We start from the raw sequence: 16471 nt of genomic DNA, 5'->3' as shown, positions 1-16471 counted from the left end.
GTGTGTCTCTGTGGGTTTGTGTGTCTCTGTGGGTTTGTGTGTCTCTGGTTTGTGTGTCTGTGGGTTTGTGTGTCTCTCTGGTTTGTGTGTCTGTGGGTTTGTGTGTCTCTGTGGTTTGTGTCTCTGGGTTTGTGTGTCTGTGGTTTGTGTGTGTCTGTGGTTTGTGTCTCTGTGGTTTTTTGTGTCTCTGTGGTTTTTTGTGTCTCTGTGGTTTGTGTGTGTCTGTGGTTTGTGTGTCTGTGGTTTGTGTCTCTGTGGTTTTTTGTGTCTCTGGTTTGTGTCTCTGTGGTTTGTGTGTCTGTGGTTTTTTGTGTCTCTGTGTTTTGTGTGTCTGTGGTTTTGTGTCTCTGTGGTTTGTGTCTCTGTGGTTTGTGTCTCTGTGTGGTTTGTGTGTGTCTGTGGTTTGTGTGTCTGTGGTTTGTGTCTCTGTGGTTTTTTGTGTCTCTGGTTTGTGTGTCTGTGGTTTGTGTCTCTGTGGTTTGTGTCTCTGTGGGTTTGTGTGTCTGTGGTTTTGTGTCTCTGTGGTTTGTGTGTCTGTGGTTTTGTGTCTCTGTGTGGTTTGTGTCTCTGTGGTTTGTGTCTCTGTGGTTTGTGTCTCTGTGTGGTTTGTGTGTGTCTGTGGTTTGTGTGTCTGTGGTTTGTGTCTCTGTGGTTTTTTGTGTCTCTGGTTTGTGTGTCTGTGGTTTGTGTGTCTGTGGTTTTGTGTCTCTGGTTTGTGTGTCTGTGGTTTGTGTCTCTGTGGTTTGTGTCTCTGTGGTTTGTGTCTCTGTGGGTTTGTGTGTCTGTGGGTTTGTGTGTCTGTGGTTTGTGTGTCTGTGGTTTTGTGTGTCTGTGGTTTGTGTGTCTGTGGTTTTGTGTGTCTGTGGTTTGTGTGTCTGTGGTTTGTGTGTCTGTGGTTTGTGTCTCTGTGGTTTGTGTCTCTGTGGTTTGTGTCTCTGGGTTTGTGTGTCTGTGGTTTGTGTCTCTGTGGGTTTGTGTGTCTCTGGGTTTGTGTGTCTGGTTTGTGTGTCTGTGGTTTGTGTGTCTGTGGTTTGTGTCTCTGTGGTTTGTGTGTCTGTGGTTTGTGTCTCTGGTTTGTGTGTCTGTGGTTTGTGTGTCTGTGGTTTGTGTCTCTGTGGGTTTGTGTGTCTCTCTGGTTTGTGTGTCTGTGGGTTTGTGTCTCTGTGGGTTTGTGTCTCTGTGGGTTTGTGTGTCTCTGTGGTTTGTGTGTCTGTGGTTTGTGTGTCTGTGGTTTGTGTCTCTGTGGTTTGTGTGTCTGTGGTTTGTGTCTCTGGTTTGTGTGTCTGTGGTTTGTGTGTCTGTGGTTTGTGTCTCTGTGGGTTTGTGTCTCTGTGGGTTTGTGTGTCTCTGTGGGTTTGTGTGTCTCTGTGGGTTTGTGTGTCTCTGGTTTGTGTGTCTGTGGGTTTGTGTGTCTCTCTGGTTTGTGTGTCTGTGGGTTTGTGTGTCTCTGTGGTTTGTGTCTCTGGGTTTGTGTGTCTGTGGTTTGTGTGTGTCTGTGGTTTGTGTCTCTGTGGTTTTTTGTGTCTCTGTGGTTTTTTGTGTCTCTGTGGTTTGTGTGTGTCTGTGGTTTGTGTGTCTGTGGTTTGTGTCTCTGTGGTTTTTTGTGTCTCTGGTTTGTGTCTCTGTGGTTTGTGTGTCTGTGGTTTTTTGTGTCTCTGTGTTTTGTGTGTCTGTGGTTTTGTGTCTCTGTGGTTTGTGTCTCTGTGGTTTGTGTCTCTGTGTGGTTTGTGTGTGTCTGTGGTTTGTGTGTCTGTGGTTTGTGTCTCTGTGGTTTTTTGTGTCTCTGGTTTGTGTGTCTGTGGTTTGTGTGTCTGTGGTTTTGTGTGTCTGGGTTTGTGTCTGTGGTTTGTGTCTCTGTGGTTTGTGTCTCTGTGGGTTTGTGTGTCTGTGGTTTTGTGTCTCTGTGGTTTGTGTGTCTGTGGTTTTGTGTCTCTGTGGTTTGTGTCTCTGTGGTTTGTGTCTCTGTGTGGTTTGTGTGTGTCTGTGGTTTGTGTGTCTGTGGTTTGTGTCTCTGTGGTTTTTTGTGTCTCTGGTTTGTGTGTCTGTGGTTTGTGTCTCTGTGGTTTGTGTCTCTGTGGGTTTGTGTGTCTGTGGGTTTGTGTGTCTGTGGTTTGTGTGTCTGTGGTTTTGTGTGTCTGTGGTTTGTGTGTCTGTGGTTTTGTGTGTCTGTGGTTTTGTGTCTCTGTGGGTTTGTGTGTCTGTGGGTTTGTGTGTCTCTGGTTTGTGTCTCTGTGGTTTGTGTCTCTGTGGTTTGTGTGTCTCTGTGGGTTTGTGTGTCTCCTGTTTGTGTGTCTCTGTGGGTTTGTGTGTCTCTGTGGGTTTGTGTGTCTCTGGTTTGTGTCTCTGTGGTTTGTGTGTCTGGTTTGTGTGTCTGGTTTGTGTGTCTCCTGTTTGTGTCTCTGTGGTTTGTGTGTCTGTGGGTTTGTGTGTCTCCTGTTTGTGTCTCTGTGGTTTGTGTCTCTGTGGGTTTGTGTGTCTGTGGGTTTGTGTGTCTCTGGTTTGTGTCTCTGTGGTTTGTGTCTCTGTGGTTTGTGTGTCTCTGGTTTGTGTCTCTGTGGTTTGTGTCTCTGTGGTTTGTGTGTCTGGTTTGTGTGTCTGGTTTGTGTGTCTGTGGTTTGTGTGTCTGTTTGGGATTGTTTCATCTCTTGTTGTATTGTGTATTTCAGCTGGAGCTGTGGAGAGAACCTGAGCGACATGTTAAACTGCACTGAGCTGGTTTCTGGTTCTTAAACCACACATTTTAGCTTATGTGGCTAAAAACATTCATCCGTACTCAGGCTCAATGGACTGTACTGTGTGTGGGGGAGGGACAACTGTAACACACACACACACACACACACACACACACACACACACACACACACACACACACACACACACACACACCATAAGGGAGTGTCCTGGTGGTCCGTGCACACACAGCAAGACCATCTGGCTGACTGGACCCGCCTATAGCACAACACCACAAACACTGTTCGCAGTATAGAAACATACAGCTCAACACGAGCAGATCCATCAAAGGAGGGAAATCACGTGTTTGTTGTCATTCGTCTGAGGTGGTTTCTCATGATGTGAAGAGGGGCGTTCTGCGGGGGGGGCCATGACCTCAGCATGTCTAAAATCCAGGTTACAGCGCTGAATGTTTGTGTTGTTTGAGTTTAACACAAAATGTCTTAAATGTGACACATCCACACAGTGAGTTGAATTGTACATTTTAATCAAAGAATTCCTCAGAAAAATCTTTCTTCATGCTTTAATCAGAGTATGAAAATAAACAAAACTTTAACTTCTGCCCCTGAAGCTCGACGTGTGAACTTCTGTTGCATGTGGTGCTGGTCCTCGTCAACATCACGTGACCGATCGTGTTCAGGTTCACCACATCAACAAGATGCCGCTGTGGGTTGTCAGCAGTCTGAACTCAGACTCGTCCCAGTTGATGATGACACATCTGGAACCGGGGTGAGGTGAAGTGACACCAGCAGCTCTGTCCCTCTGCCAAACACTGACGAGCTTAACACGCATCAGCAAAACTTGTGTTCGTGTAAGAGCCACTGGAGATTTCAAGAATAAATTTGTCATTTTGAGAAAACAGTCATGAAACAAGAAAAAAATGTTGGAATATTTTGAGACATAAGTCGAGAAAGGTTGTGATTTCACAACAATAGTTAAAGCTCCACAGTCTAAAGGTAGATGTCCATGTGTTTGTGATTATAAAGCAGGTCTAGGTTCTATATTAATACTGTGAAAGTATCAAAGCCTCAGTCCACAGAGAAATGCACACAGCCTGTATTCAGAAACTGAGCCTTAAAACCAGCCGTCAGGACTTCTGGAACTTTGTGATGTCACACACGAGAGGTTCAGATCCTCTCTTCTGATTGGCTGACTGACCTGTTGTTACTAGAGCTCCAGAGAGAAGCCTGAGAGAGGAGATGTAAAACTACACTGGGATGGTTTTTGGTTCTTAAAACCACAAATATATCTTCTGATGGAGATCAACACTTCAGATAAAACACAGAAGAAGAGTAAAACATGGGACATTTAATCACCTTTTTGTAATAATTAGACTTTATTTGTAGAAATTACAACTTTTTTCTCAAATATTTTTTCGAGAAATCTCCAGTTTACCCTAAAAGCCCACTGTAGCTTCATAACTACCCTCTCTATCAAAATAAATCTGCAGCTTTATACAGTTAGCTTCTTGTATAAGAGTATAAAACATTCAATGAGACATATTTACATTTTAAATTGTTTTTGTGTCACAATAGACGAAGGTTTTGTTAATTTTATTGAAAACTATGCGACAAAGTATCACGAGCCAGCTGTGTTTACTGAAGAAGGCCATGAGATGCTGCTGAAAGCTCTGAAACACAGCTACAGTAAGTGAACCTGTAAGCTTAGAATATTTTGGTTCATAAACTGTTCCCAAAACACACGAATGAACTTTCATGCTGTCTTCACTGACAACTGTCTTTGTCAAGAAAGGAAAAAAAAGATCAAAAGCTCCGATAAGAATGTGCTTGAACCTAAAGACAAATATGAGCAGAGGGAGCGCGCCGCCCCACAGCAGCTGCTCAGGGTGACGCTGAGGAAACAGCTCAGAAGCTTTTAGTTGACGTCTTAATGAGCATGTCTGCTCCTCTCTTTTTTCAGAACTTCATTAGAAAGACCTCTCGCCTGTAATGACGTGTGCCAAGTTATGGATTTCAGTTTTAAGATTCTCCTTCCTGCCTCACCAGCGTCTAATAAGCTGAAATTCTGCTGCAAACTTCTGTGCAACCAACACAACTGTGGGGTTCTCTTGCAGCAGTAAATCTGCACAAAGTTTTTTCCACCAAGTTCAACTTTGGTGAAGATACACACAAGTCTGAAACACAAACTGTGAGCGAACAGAGCTGATGTAGCTCATTAGCTGTGTTGCTCCTTCCAGTCTGAATGAACCTGAACTGCTCCACAACAGTTTTTGTGCAGTTAAGAGACAGAGTCCAAGCTACAAATGTCCTTTAAACCCTCCAAATGAAGTTTTGTTGCATTAGCGACTGAGCTAACTAGCTTGTTAACTGACAAGCAAGATAGCAAGCTAGTTAGAGCTGATTTCTCCTCTTCATCAACTCTTAAGTAAGTGAAAATAAAAAAGGGATTAAACGGATGAGTCCAGAGAAAACAGGAAGAAGCTCAGACAGCTGTTATGACTGACCACTGCTAACACAGCTGGTGTGTTAGAGGTCTCAAAGCTTTTACAGCAATATATTTCACAACAATGTACAAACACTTTTTCACTGTGTGCTATTTTTTCTCTTTTATACTTAAAAGTGATGATTCAGGTTATTTGATGTGAGGTACTTATCTATAGTCAGTGTTTTATCTGCAGTAGATTAAGATCAGCTCCCAGTTTAAAGAAGCAGCCGGAGCTGAGTGATGAGCTGGGAAATCCAAAAAACGTATTTTAGCCACTTTAAAAAATGTCCACAGAAAAAAAACTAATATCAGTCTAAGTGTGTGCACAGTTAACAAACTGTAGTTCCAAAGGAAAGGTCTGTTTGACAGCAGATAAAGCGCTGAAAATGTTCAAAATAAAGCTTACATTTCAACTGATATTAGTTTTTTCAGTTAGAATTTTTTTAAGTGGCCAGAACACGTTTTTTCTTCTGTCTGCGTCCTCAGCAGCTCATCACTCAGCTCCTGCTGCTTCTCTAATCTGGAGCTGAACTGAATCTGCTGCAGGTAACTCACTGACTGTAGAGAAGAACCTCACACAACCACACATCAAATAACCACAACTGTCACTTTAAAAAGGATAACAATCACTTTTTATGTAACAAAGAAAAAATATTCTGTTAGTACCAACTTTAGTACAATTAAAAAAAAATCTGGGCACTAATAAAAGCATCACTGTAGAAATCTTTAGATGAAATACTTGTCTTCAACCCAAATCCTTTTCATGTGTTTGTAAGCCGTCACATTTTACACAACAGGACGTTTTTGTCAGCGTAAACAGCTGCTGGAAGATGATGTTTGATATCTAGTTGCGTCTGAACTTTGCTGTAACTTCCTGATAACATTGACAACGGCAGCTGATCAAAAACCAAATCCAAATAAATCATGAATCAAACCGGTCATCACCACAAACTGTGTGGTTGGACAGGGTATGGAGTCCCGGTGGAGGCAGTACAAAAATCACCAGTTGAGTCACTTTATAAAAAATGTCTCCCCTCGTTCACTTGTTGCAGTGCACCTTCTCTCCACCAGAGGGGGCGCTGTCCTGTGACTGTGTGGAAACAAACCACAGTTTTCCCTCCAGACTCAGAGAGACACGCTCCACGACTCGACAGGTCCGTCTGGCCGTGAGCTGGCCTCGTCAGTCAGTCAGTCTGTCTGTCCGTTGGCTCCTATTGGCTAGCAGTGACTCGCAGGATCAAAGGTCAGGGGTCAGGGATGAGAGAGTGCAATTGTCAGCGGTAGACTGAGAGGTGTCTCACAGTGCAGAGGTCACGCAGCAGCCGCCTGATTCGCTGTTTGAGCTGCGGGAGTCGGGACAACGGGTCAGGAGGCTCGAGCTCGCCCGAGTGGTCCAACCAGGACTCTAAGACTGGGGTGAGAGAGAGAGAGAGAGAGTCAGGTATTGTTTTTTTTTGTTTTGTTTTGTTTTTTTTTTTAATGAGAAATTTTGATTTTGATTTTTAATAAAATTGCAAAAATCATCTCAGTGGTTCCTGAAGCAAATAAACTGCATTTACTACATGAACCCTGATGACTGAAGGAGACAGAGGAAAAACTACGTCAGTTAACCGGTGGTGGAACAAGGATCACTCAGCCAAACAAACATGGCAGGGTAGGGGTGTGTGTGTGTGTGTGTGTGTGTTACCGTCAAGCTCTCGCTCTATCAGGTCCATCCTGGCACTGATCTGGTGGTGCAGAGACTCGACGTGCTCCAGCAGGTTCAGCTGACACTCGGCCACAGGCGCCGGACGAGGCTCGGCCGCGAACGTCTGCGTGTGTGTGTGTTCCTCGCAGCCCGCCTGAGTGTGCTTCTCTGTTTTTATGCTGGTGTCACTGTGTGTGTCTGTGTGCGGCACAGTGTTTCTGTCATCACTTGCCGTAGGGTCGGTCACTGGCCTGCTGATGTCTTCGGGTTTTATTTCCTGTAGAAACACAGATTTTCTGTTTTAGTGAAGATGGGGGGGTCATGTTCACTCAGTCGCTGCTTCTTCGTTGTGCTCACACTCACTCACAGTAGAAAGTAAAAATAGTTCCACATTTACCACAATGAGCCCAGAGTCTCAAACTGGTTTTCACTGGTCTCATAGCAACAGCAGGAGCCTGTTCAGCTTCTCCTAAACGTCTCTGTGCCTCTCTGAGCTCAGCTGGTTTTTTTCCACACTACACCTTTTGACCCCCACCCCCAAGTCACCTGTACTCACATAACTATTCACAGTTTTTATTCAGAGTCAGTGAGCTGGTTAATGCAGACACATTTCAGTGAAGGAAAAGTGAATCATGCTGTGCAGTTATCAGATGAGCTGAGCCTGGGACAAAGCTGAAGACCAGCTGAAACCAGATGTTCTAATCTTTCAGGAAGAAGCATGAACCTTACGACTGAGTAAACACACTGAAGCACTGCTCAGTAACCACTGGGGGTAGACGGCCCCACACCACCTGTCATGTGTTGTCGGATGAAACCTGGACGACAACCAGCACCTGGTGCTGCTTCTATGCAGAGATGTTTGTGCTGAAAAGACCAACTATGGAGGACAAAAGCTCAGACTGTGAGATCCTGGACTGAGAGGAGAGCCTGAGGACCGTCGAGCCGACAGAGACCTGGACATGAAGGAACTGTGCTAAATGAAGCTAACTTCAGGTAAAGCTGTTTATTTGTTGCTACGTTACGACATCAGTCACATGTGGGCATTTCTGCGAAGTACAACAAGTGAGACATTTCTTTTTATATCATATTTTTATATTTTTTTATGCTGCCCTCCTCCTCTGGGATAATCTCCCTCCTTCCGGGTCTGCGTGGTGGAGAGGAGGTCCTGTGGCCCAGGTCTGTTGGGTACCAGGAAGTTGCTCCATGTCCTCCTGGGTCATGTTCTTCATATATTTGTACAGTCCGTCTTTAATGTTGTCATTCTGACTGTCCACATTGTTAATCTATGCTGCTCTATTCTGTAGACACAACATCTATTTCCTGTCTGTCCTGAAGAGGGATCCCTCCTCTGTTGAGGTTCACTCCATTTTTTCCTGATCCCAGTTGAGGGTCTGAGGACGGGGGGGCAGGGCTGTATACTGTACAGATTGTAAAGCCCCTCAGGCAGATTTTGACTTTGACACCTTATCATTTGATTCCAGTAAATGTGAAGAGTTAAGAAATGTTTGTTTTTTTTTTTACCTTCTGCTCAGAGTCGTGTTCCTGCTTTACTGCAGCTGTTTGCCTCTCCTTCTCTCTCTCCTCTGCTTTTTCCCATGATGCTCCAGGCTTCTGGTAGCAGTGCTCGCTGCTGACGTAACAGATGGCAGGGTCTCCTCTCGGGCTGGATGTCAATCTTGGCCCTTCTTGCCGTCTCCATGGCAACCTCCACAGCTGCAGATCGGGGTGGGATGGGGAGCTGTGCGGACAGACACACAGACGGACTGAGAATACGTGTGTGTTGACTATAACACATAAACAGACTCACTGATGTTACTGCACTCACTGCAACAGGCTGATTTTGAGCTGCAGCCCACTGAGGACCTGATTGAGGCCATGAATGTGTGCCAGCAGACGGCTGGTGTGTGTGATCTTGGAGGCGTTGATCTCCGAGTAGTTCTCCTTTACGCACGACAGCCCAAACATGTGACCAGAGATCAGCAAATCAGGCTCTGACAGGAAACGCTGGGCCCGCCTCCAACCTGGACACGAGTGTTAGAAATCATGAAGTGTGTGTCCCTGAAGTCAGCACTGATTTTGTGATTAGTCCACAGGCATGCTAGCAGCGCTGTGAAGATGCTTTGAGCTAAACGCTAACAATAGCATCTCAACATGCTCACAATGACATTGCTAGCATGTCAATGTCTAACAGGTATAATGTTTAACATGCTCACCATCTAAATTTTGCATTTTAGCATGCTAACGGTGGCTAGTACAAACGGACTGGCAGTTTTGCGGATATCTGGTCAGAAACCAACCAAGTACCAACTGAACTTCTGACTTGATGATGATGCTACATGAAAACACTTCCTGGTTTAAAAGTGCGGCTGCAGACATCTCACACCTGAATCATTCCTGCTGCTGCATTTTGTGAAAACATCTGTGCAGATGTGCAGGTCCTTTAAATGTATTGATGTACAAACAAGACAAATTTGCAATTGCAATTGTGCTTGATGCAACCTTTTTGTGTTGAGTTGCATTGTGGGTAATGTAGGCACCAGGTTTTGACACTAACAGAAATAAACAGAAATATTTGGTGAAGACATGAAGGATCACAGCGGTAAATGTGAAGTATAACACACAACACACTGAGCCGCAAGATGTCAAAGTAAATCATCAGATACTTCACTCAGATTATTCAGACCTTATTAGACATTATTACACAAGTGTCCTGACACACAAACATCACACTAAACACACACAGCAGTGAATCATACCTGCAGTGTGTCTGCAGTAGTAGCAGATGTAGTTATGTGGGACGTTGTCTTCATATAAACCCATACAGGTGCCGTGCTGCCAACACAGACATGACTCGCACTGCAGACACACACACACACACACACACACACACACACACACACACACACACACACACACACACACACACACACACACACACACACACACACACACACACGGCTGTGTTAGGGATCTTCACAACTAGTCTGGGCAGGAGAAATGATGACAGACCATATATATATGTGTGTGTGTGTGTGTGTGTGTGTTACCTGGATCATGAAGTCGTTCTCCTCATCCACCTCGCACACACACCTCACCACCTCACACTCCTCTGTGTCCATAGCAACAGGCCAGGAGGGCGTGTCCTCTCCACTCTCTGCTGTTAGTGTCGACCAGTCACTGCCATCGTCCACTAAGAGCAGAGGGGCGGAGCTTAGAGACGAGCCACCTTTATGTTCAGTACCCACAAACCACACTAAATTTCCACATAAAGAAGAAATACTGTGCAAAGTTCTTGTGATGTGTGTGTGTGTGTGTGTGTGTTCCTACCTTGTGTGTGTGTGTTGTGGGGTCCGGTGGGCAGCTTCAGGGTGATGGGAGGTCTGTCCGAGTTCTCATCGTCACTGCTGCCGAGTCCTGACGAGAAGGAAAACACCAAACAGAGAGAACCTGATGTTAATGTGAGGTCAAGAGTGTGTGAGGTGAAGAGGACAGGGGCCTGTTGGGTCCAACAACAACAGGAAGTTACTCTTCTTTACTCTTCTTTGTCCAGGTCTGTGTCCGACCTTTTCTGTTCCTTTCTAAAATGGATGATGCAAAATTTACACCCAATTTTTCACGTGAACAACTGAGTGCAACGCTGTAAATCACTTCCAGAAGACTGTCTGAAAACATTCACTGTTCTCACTCCGAGGTGAGAACCAGGTGAGAACCAGGTGAGGATCAGGTGAGGAACCGTGCTTCAGTTTATATTCAGCCTTCTGAAGTGTGATTAACTGAGTAACTTAAGACTCATGTAGCCATGTCTCAGCTCCAGTTGTTTCCTGTTGTAGTGTGAGAACAGACTCTCACCTGACTGACTTTTCTTCTTCTTCTTCTTCTTTTTCTTCTTCTTTAGTTTGACCCTCAGGAAATTCTTCCTGTCCTTTCTGTTCTGTCCTGTGGTTTTCTCCCTCCCTCCGTCCGTCTTCACCTCTGCTCACAGACAACACAAAGAGTCGTGTTTCTGCCTGAGCTGTGAAGCTAAACTTTAAAATACATTATAATCAACCATTTGAACTTAAGGCAGGGCTTTGTATTTGAACAAAGATGTCTTTTGTTTCCTTAAACACCAAAGAAGTGTCAGATATCATTGAGTGTTTATATGTGGATGTGTACCTGTCCTACCTGTTCCCATGGTGCTGTGCTCCCCATCGTCGCGGTGACAGCTTATATTTTGGTTCTCATTCTTCCTGTCTGACACAAAGTCGCCTCCCTCAGAAGAAGACCGCTTCCTCCTACAACAACCCAGTCAGTGTTAAACACGACTTTCTGTACAGCTCACCAACAACCATCGAACCATCGAACCATCCACCCACCTTGACGCCTCCTGCTCGCTGCCCTGCTCGTCCAGCTGCTGGTCGGAGTGGTAGTACTTGATGTGGTAGTGGAGCAGACTCGCCTTCCTGAAAGACTTGGTGCAGCCCGCTGCAGGACACTTGAAGGGGTTGTGGTCCAGCTCAATGGAGAGGATGGGGGGAGGCTGGTTCTTTATCACCCTGTACACTGACACAGGCAGAAGGAAGACAGTGAGTTTCTGAATGGATGAATGAATCAAAGCTAAAAACCTTTTTGGTGCCGACCACAATGTGTCTGCAGCAGCGAGTATCAAAAACTGTCAAGTACTGTCTGGTAAGATTCTCTCTCTCACTCACACACACACACACACACACACACACACACACGTTGGTTGTGTTTATGTGGAGCATGACCTGTTGTTGTGTTGTGTGTAGTTTGTGTGGTGTGTGACGTCACTCACGTGGCTCTCTGCTGAATTTGTGAGTGGTGGGCAGGTGAGCCTGACGCTCCAGCAGGACGTCTGAGAGGACGACAAAGACAAAGACTCCATCAAACATCAGTTAGAGCAGTTTTTAAAGACCCAAATCAAAGACGGTTTTTTGTTGTGACACTGTACTCTGTCTCTGAATCTCTCTCTGGCTTTAGACCAGAAAACACACGAAGGGAACATTTGAGAATGTTTAATGTCAACACTGAATTTCAACAGGTTTATTTTGGTTTTGCTTTATTTCATTTTACTTTGGAATATCTACAATATGAGGTTAAATGTGGTTAATTCAGAACGTTTTTTATCTTCACAAAGTCTTTACTAATAAACAGGTGATGCAGAAGGACAGTAGTCTTCATCTTTAAATCAAAACTAACTGTTATTAGTTTGACTGTTTTTGAATGTTTATTCAAAATGTTCAATACTTACTGTTATAAAAATGATTAGGAGCTAACAATCATCACTACCTTATATCATCACTATATAAAGCTAAAACATTGAAAAGTATATATATACATATACAGTAATCATGCAGCAGTATCTGAAATTCTCTGATGTTTACCTCTGTCAATGTGGGTGGGGTTAGGAACAGCTGGCTGGGTGGAGTCAGCTGTGATTGGCTGAGTCTGAGCTCCACTGCTTCTACCTGGAAGAGGAGCAGTTAATTACCATCAGAAACACGAATGTTTTCCAGTTCTCTGTCTGAAAAGCTGAATAAGCATAATGAGTCACATGCACCAATCAGCTTTAAGGGCATTTACCTTACCCATAATGCATTTCAACACTTTTGTAGCATCTGCAGCGGCAGGTTTTTTTTTCTGTGCAGCAAACAGATGTTAAAATGTTTCTTCAAACATCATCTGACTTACTCTCATCTGCTTTCTTCTTTGCTGCTGGATGGGAGGATGAAGCTTCTGCCTTCCTCTTCCTCTCTCCCTCCCCCTCCCCCTCCCCAGTTCCTTCATTCTCCTCTGATGTCACCTTCTCCTCCACCTCTCCTCCCTTGTTCTCCTCTTCCTCTCTTTCCCCACCATCCTCCTCCTCGCTCTCTCCTTCCTCCCATCCCTCGCTTCCAACCGCACTCTTCTCAGATCTGGACTTCTGTTTCCCCACACACACACACACACACACACACACACACACGCACACACGCAAAAAAAGAAATTGCTCTTAGAACAGGAGCTGTGATTGGTGAAGCCAATCAGATGAGGACCAATGGGAGGTGAGTATTTCTTACTTCCTTGAAGGGTTTAACCTTGGTGGGCTTCACAGTCCGAACCACACCATCATAGAAACGCACTGTGTAGGAGTCTGGGACAGAGAGAGACACACACACACACACAGAGTGTAAATGAGTTTTCTTAAACATGTGATCCTGTTCAGGTTTCAAGTCTCTAAACTAATTGCTTCAGGACTAACTGAGCCTCACCGTCCTTGTTGACCCTAATAATTTTGGCTGGGTAGAAGCGACAGTCTGTCCAACAGGCCAGAACCTTGGTACCTGAAACAAACATCTGAGACAGAGAGAAAGAAATAAAAACCAGGTCCAACAAAGGAACCAGAGAAGAGGAGAAGCACAGACTGACACTGCAACGTGCACATGTAAACCAGTGAAAACCTTTCCAAACTTTCAGTCTAACTATCAGGACGAACGGCGCCCTTTTCATGATGCTGATGATGGTTAAAAACGTTACCGCGACGCATGAAACAACACACACATATTAGTGTGTCGTACCGGTTGTGAGCGTGGTGGATTCAGGCCGCGCCTCCTCAGACTGACTCGCTCCAGCGGCCGAAGGTACGGTGAGTTCCAATGAAACCACTCATCATGTCGACGGCTCCACTGACGGTAATGAATCAGGACCTGCTCTTTGTTGAAGTCGATTTTTTCAATCGTGGCTGAGTACCTGACAGAAAGACAACACAGTGCACGATGAAATTAAGTTATTAAATATGTCATTAAATTTTAAAGCTCCACAGTCTAAAGGTAGACGTCCATGTGTTTGTGATTATAAAGCAGGTCTAGGTTCTATATTAATACTGTGAAAGTATCAAAGCCTCAGTCCACAGAGAAATGCACACAGCCTGTATTCAGAAACTGAGCCTTAAAACCAGCCGTCAGGACTTCTGGAACTTTGTGATGTCACAACGAAGCAGCTGCCGCTCTCAGCCACGCCCCAAGCCCCGCCCACCGGGGCTTGGGGCGTGGCTCCAATCCTGCAGGATTTGGCTTCTCTGTTTACCTGAAATCTGCTGTATTTTTATTCCATCTCCCAGAAAACAGTCAGCCAATCAGAAGAGAGGCTCAGATCCTCTCCTCTGATTGGCTGACTGACCTGTTGTTGCTACAGGTCCAGAGAGAAGCCTGAGAGAGGAGATGTAAAACTACACTGAGATGCTTTTTGGTTCTTAAAGCCACAAATATCAACACTTCAGATAAAACACAGAAGAAGTGTAAAATATGGGACCTTTAAACGTTAACTGAACAGTTTGACAAAGACAGAAAATTTCAATTTCAACTTCAATTTTAAGACTAAACTACAATCATAAACAGCATCATGAACCAACTATTGGGTGTTTGTACATCGATATAGATGTGTGTTAGTGTATAGTACAGACCAGTTCTTGTGTCGATCTCGGGCTTCCAGCTGTGCTCCGACCTTGAAAGTGATTCCTGACCTTTCAGGAGGAGTCTTCATCTGCAGAAACACAGAGAAAAATAAAATTTAATAAAATTTAATCTTTACAATTAATTTCGGACACTTAACATTTCCTGTCTTTTGCAGTAAATTCCCCGGATTTCTCTTTGTAAGGTTTGTGCTGAAATTATCACCTGCTTGCTGTTCTTTTGTTTTGAGGGAACTGAGAGGTGATTTTTTTAAACTCTGCGTGTTTGCTGTGGCCTGAACCAGCGGCAGATTGTTCAGATCCTCACGTGTCAGGTTTGACTGCTCTCCAAAATCTGTTCATTCTTGTGGGTTTAGGTAAAACTTTTGTTATCTGTCCAACTTGCTGTGGCAGCAAAATAAAGCACAATGTTTACTTTTCACATTCAGAATCAGAATCAGCTTCACTAACCAGGTCAAGCACATTTACACATACAGGGAATTTGCTCCAAGCAGTTGTCGGTATACTTACGCACCGTGCAGAGGACACACATTTTCAGGATAAAGATAATGACAATAATCACATAATAACTATGATATCAAGCTGAACAAATATGATCAAACTCAAGAAGCAGGCAGTGCAAAAAGAATACAGGAATAAATACAGTGTAAACATTGAATTAGTCTATTTACAGTGGTGTGTTGATTATATTGATATAGATATGTACAGTATATACAGTATATATGACACATATACAGTAAGATGATTGTTGTTTTGTTTATTACTCAGAGCCCAACGTGACATCTCAAAGATGTTCAGTTTTCAGAAGGAAAAACACCAACTCCTCACACCTGAGAGCCTGGAACCTGACAAGGGTTGCCAGTTTTACTAAAATAACCACTAAGACGATTGTTTGATTATTGATTAATCGACTAATTGTTGCAGCTCTAACTGCAGCAATTTCAAAAATATGTTTTTAGACCTCACACATTTCAGGGACCGGTTCACGGGGCCTGACCATGGGTGTATCAGAAGATATCGTATATCTTCTGATCCAGGCCAGAACCTCGTCGCCAGGCGCAGGCGGCTGTGTTGTCGCTCCTCTGTCGGTCTCAACAGACAACAACAAGAAAAGCGTCCGAGCTCAACGGGCCTTTTATTCCCACATTAAAACGGTTTGTTTCGTGTTACGTCTAATTTACGTAACGTGATGACACCATAGATACGGGACGTCACTCACGTCTCGGAGATAACGGACAAACTTTTCAGTTTAGTTTATTCATAAATTTCAACAAATCGTGTGTAAAGGACGAGCTGAGACCTGAAGCGATCAACGACAGAAACTCTTCTGTGGCGTTTTCTATCAGTTCCGTCAGTGTCCTCTGTCAAAGACGCTGATTGGCCCACAGGCGGCCAGGACGCCCGCCCAGGCCTCTCATTGGACGTCTCTGCTGTCAGTCGACAAAAAAGAGCTGCTCAGATATTTGACAGTAGCTAACATGCTAATGCTAACTGTGTTAGCTTCAAAAGGCAGCAAGCAATGGCGTTAGACTAAACACAAACATTCTTCAGAACTACACGTTTGTAAACTACACCTGCACCGGAAAGGAGACAAGGAAAGTCTGACGTTGTACATTAAGCTCGTCCAGTTAAACGGAGTTGTCTTCCCTCCATTGACTGTGAGCAGAGAAGCTAACAGCTAACTGTTTGCCTGCGCTCCATCTGAAAGTCAGTGACAGCTGCAGGCGGATTAAGCGTCCACGTCGGCCGGTGAGCCGTCATGGAAGCGGGAGCCTTCATAAAACTGTCTCCGCGGTTCAAATGTGATTGTAAGCGTTGGATGTGTGAGTGAGTAACACGAAGGCTTGTTTACCTCTGGCGATACTTCAACACTGCACTCTTCATACTGTGATGGCCGCAGAGCGCATGCGCGGATGAAGACGTTCAGCTGGTTTGTGTTTATGTGCCTCAAAGATGTTTTGTTATGATTCTTCAAAAGCATGGATTGTAGTGTAACTGCTGGCTTTATAAATGATTAATAAATCAACCAACGCTTTATAAATGAGCTATAAGTGAGTAATAAGGAAAACTTTCAGTTGGCAGGATGTGAAACATCCCAGGCAGGTTTTCTCCCTATTACTTAGAGATACTGCAGCCATAAATATTGGTAATTCATTAGG

The 16471-nt window shown here is 44.4% G+C and overlaps 1 protein-coding gene and 1 long non-coding RNA gene across 5 annotated transcripts in view; one reads left to right on the top strand and one right to left on the bottom strand.

Moving 5' to 3' along the window:
- Positions 1-8607, top strand: part of LOC139606542 (uncharacterized) — a 9495-nt gene extending 888 nt beyond the window's left edge. The window contains exons 2-4 of the long non-coding RNA XR_011684648.1: positions 3302-3459; positions 7573-7855; positions 8470-8607. This is a non-coding gene — a long non-coding RNA (uncharacterized lncRNA). The remainder of the gene's footprint in view (positions 1-3301; positions 3460-7572; positions 7856-8469) is intronic.
- On the bottom strand, positions 3197-16435 carry LOC139606530 (PHD finger protein 20-like). 4 transcript variants are annotated; one of them, XM_071458756.1, is made up of 18 exons: positions 16165-16435; positions 14304-14383; positions 13420-13591; positions 13114-13198; positions 12922-12995; positions 12554-12785; positions 12247-12330; positions 11658-11717; positions 11218-11404; positions 11018-11136; positions 10712-10834; positions 10190-10276; positions 9910-10052; positions 9619-9718; positions 8688-8883; positions 8384-8600; positions 6863-7139; positions 3197-6586 (listed from the first exon to the last, which is right to left on the bottom strand). In XM_071458756.1, the coding sequence occupies exons 1-18, from the start codon at positions 16291-16293 to the stop codon at positions 6450-6452; spliced, it is 2502 nt and encodes an 833-aa protein (XP_071314857.1). In that variant the 5' UTR covers positions 16294-16435; the 3' UTR covers positions 3197-6449. The 4 variants fall into 4 exon arrangements, with proteins under 4 accessions (XP_071314857.1, XP_071314858.1, XP_071314860.1 ...); XM_071458757.1 differs by having other exon boundaries at positions 11027-11136; positions 16165-16432; XM_071458759.1 differs by lacking the exon at positions 16165-16435 and adding an exon at positions 15279-15454.
- Between the last annotated feature and the right edge of the window lie 36 nt (positions 16436-16471).

The sequence above is a fragment of the Trachinotus anak genome, unplaced genomic scaffold (assembly GCF_046630095.1).
Source record: "Trachinotus anak isolate AG129_WGS33_773 ecotype Australia unplaced genomic scaffold, CSIRO_AGI_Tana_v1 ptg000022l, whole genome shotgun sequence".
Classification (NCBI taxonomy): domain Eukaryota; kingdom Metazoa; phylum Chordata; class Actinopteri; order Carangiformes; family Carangidae; genus Trachinotus; species Trachinotus anak.
Note: the sequence above shows the minus strand (reverse complement) of the source record. Positions and strands in the feature narration are given on the sequence as shown.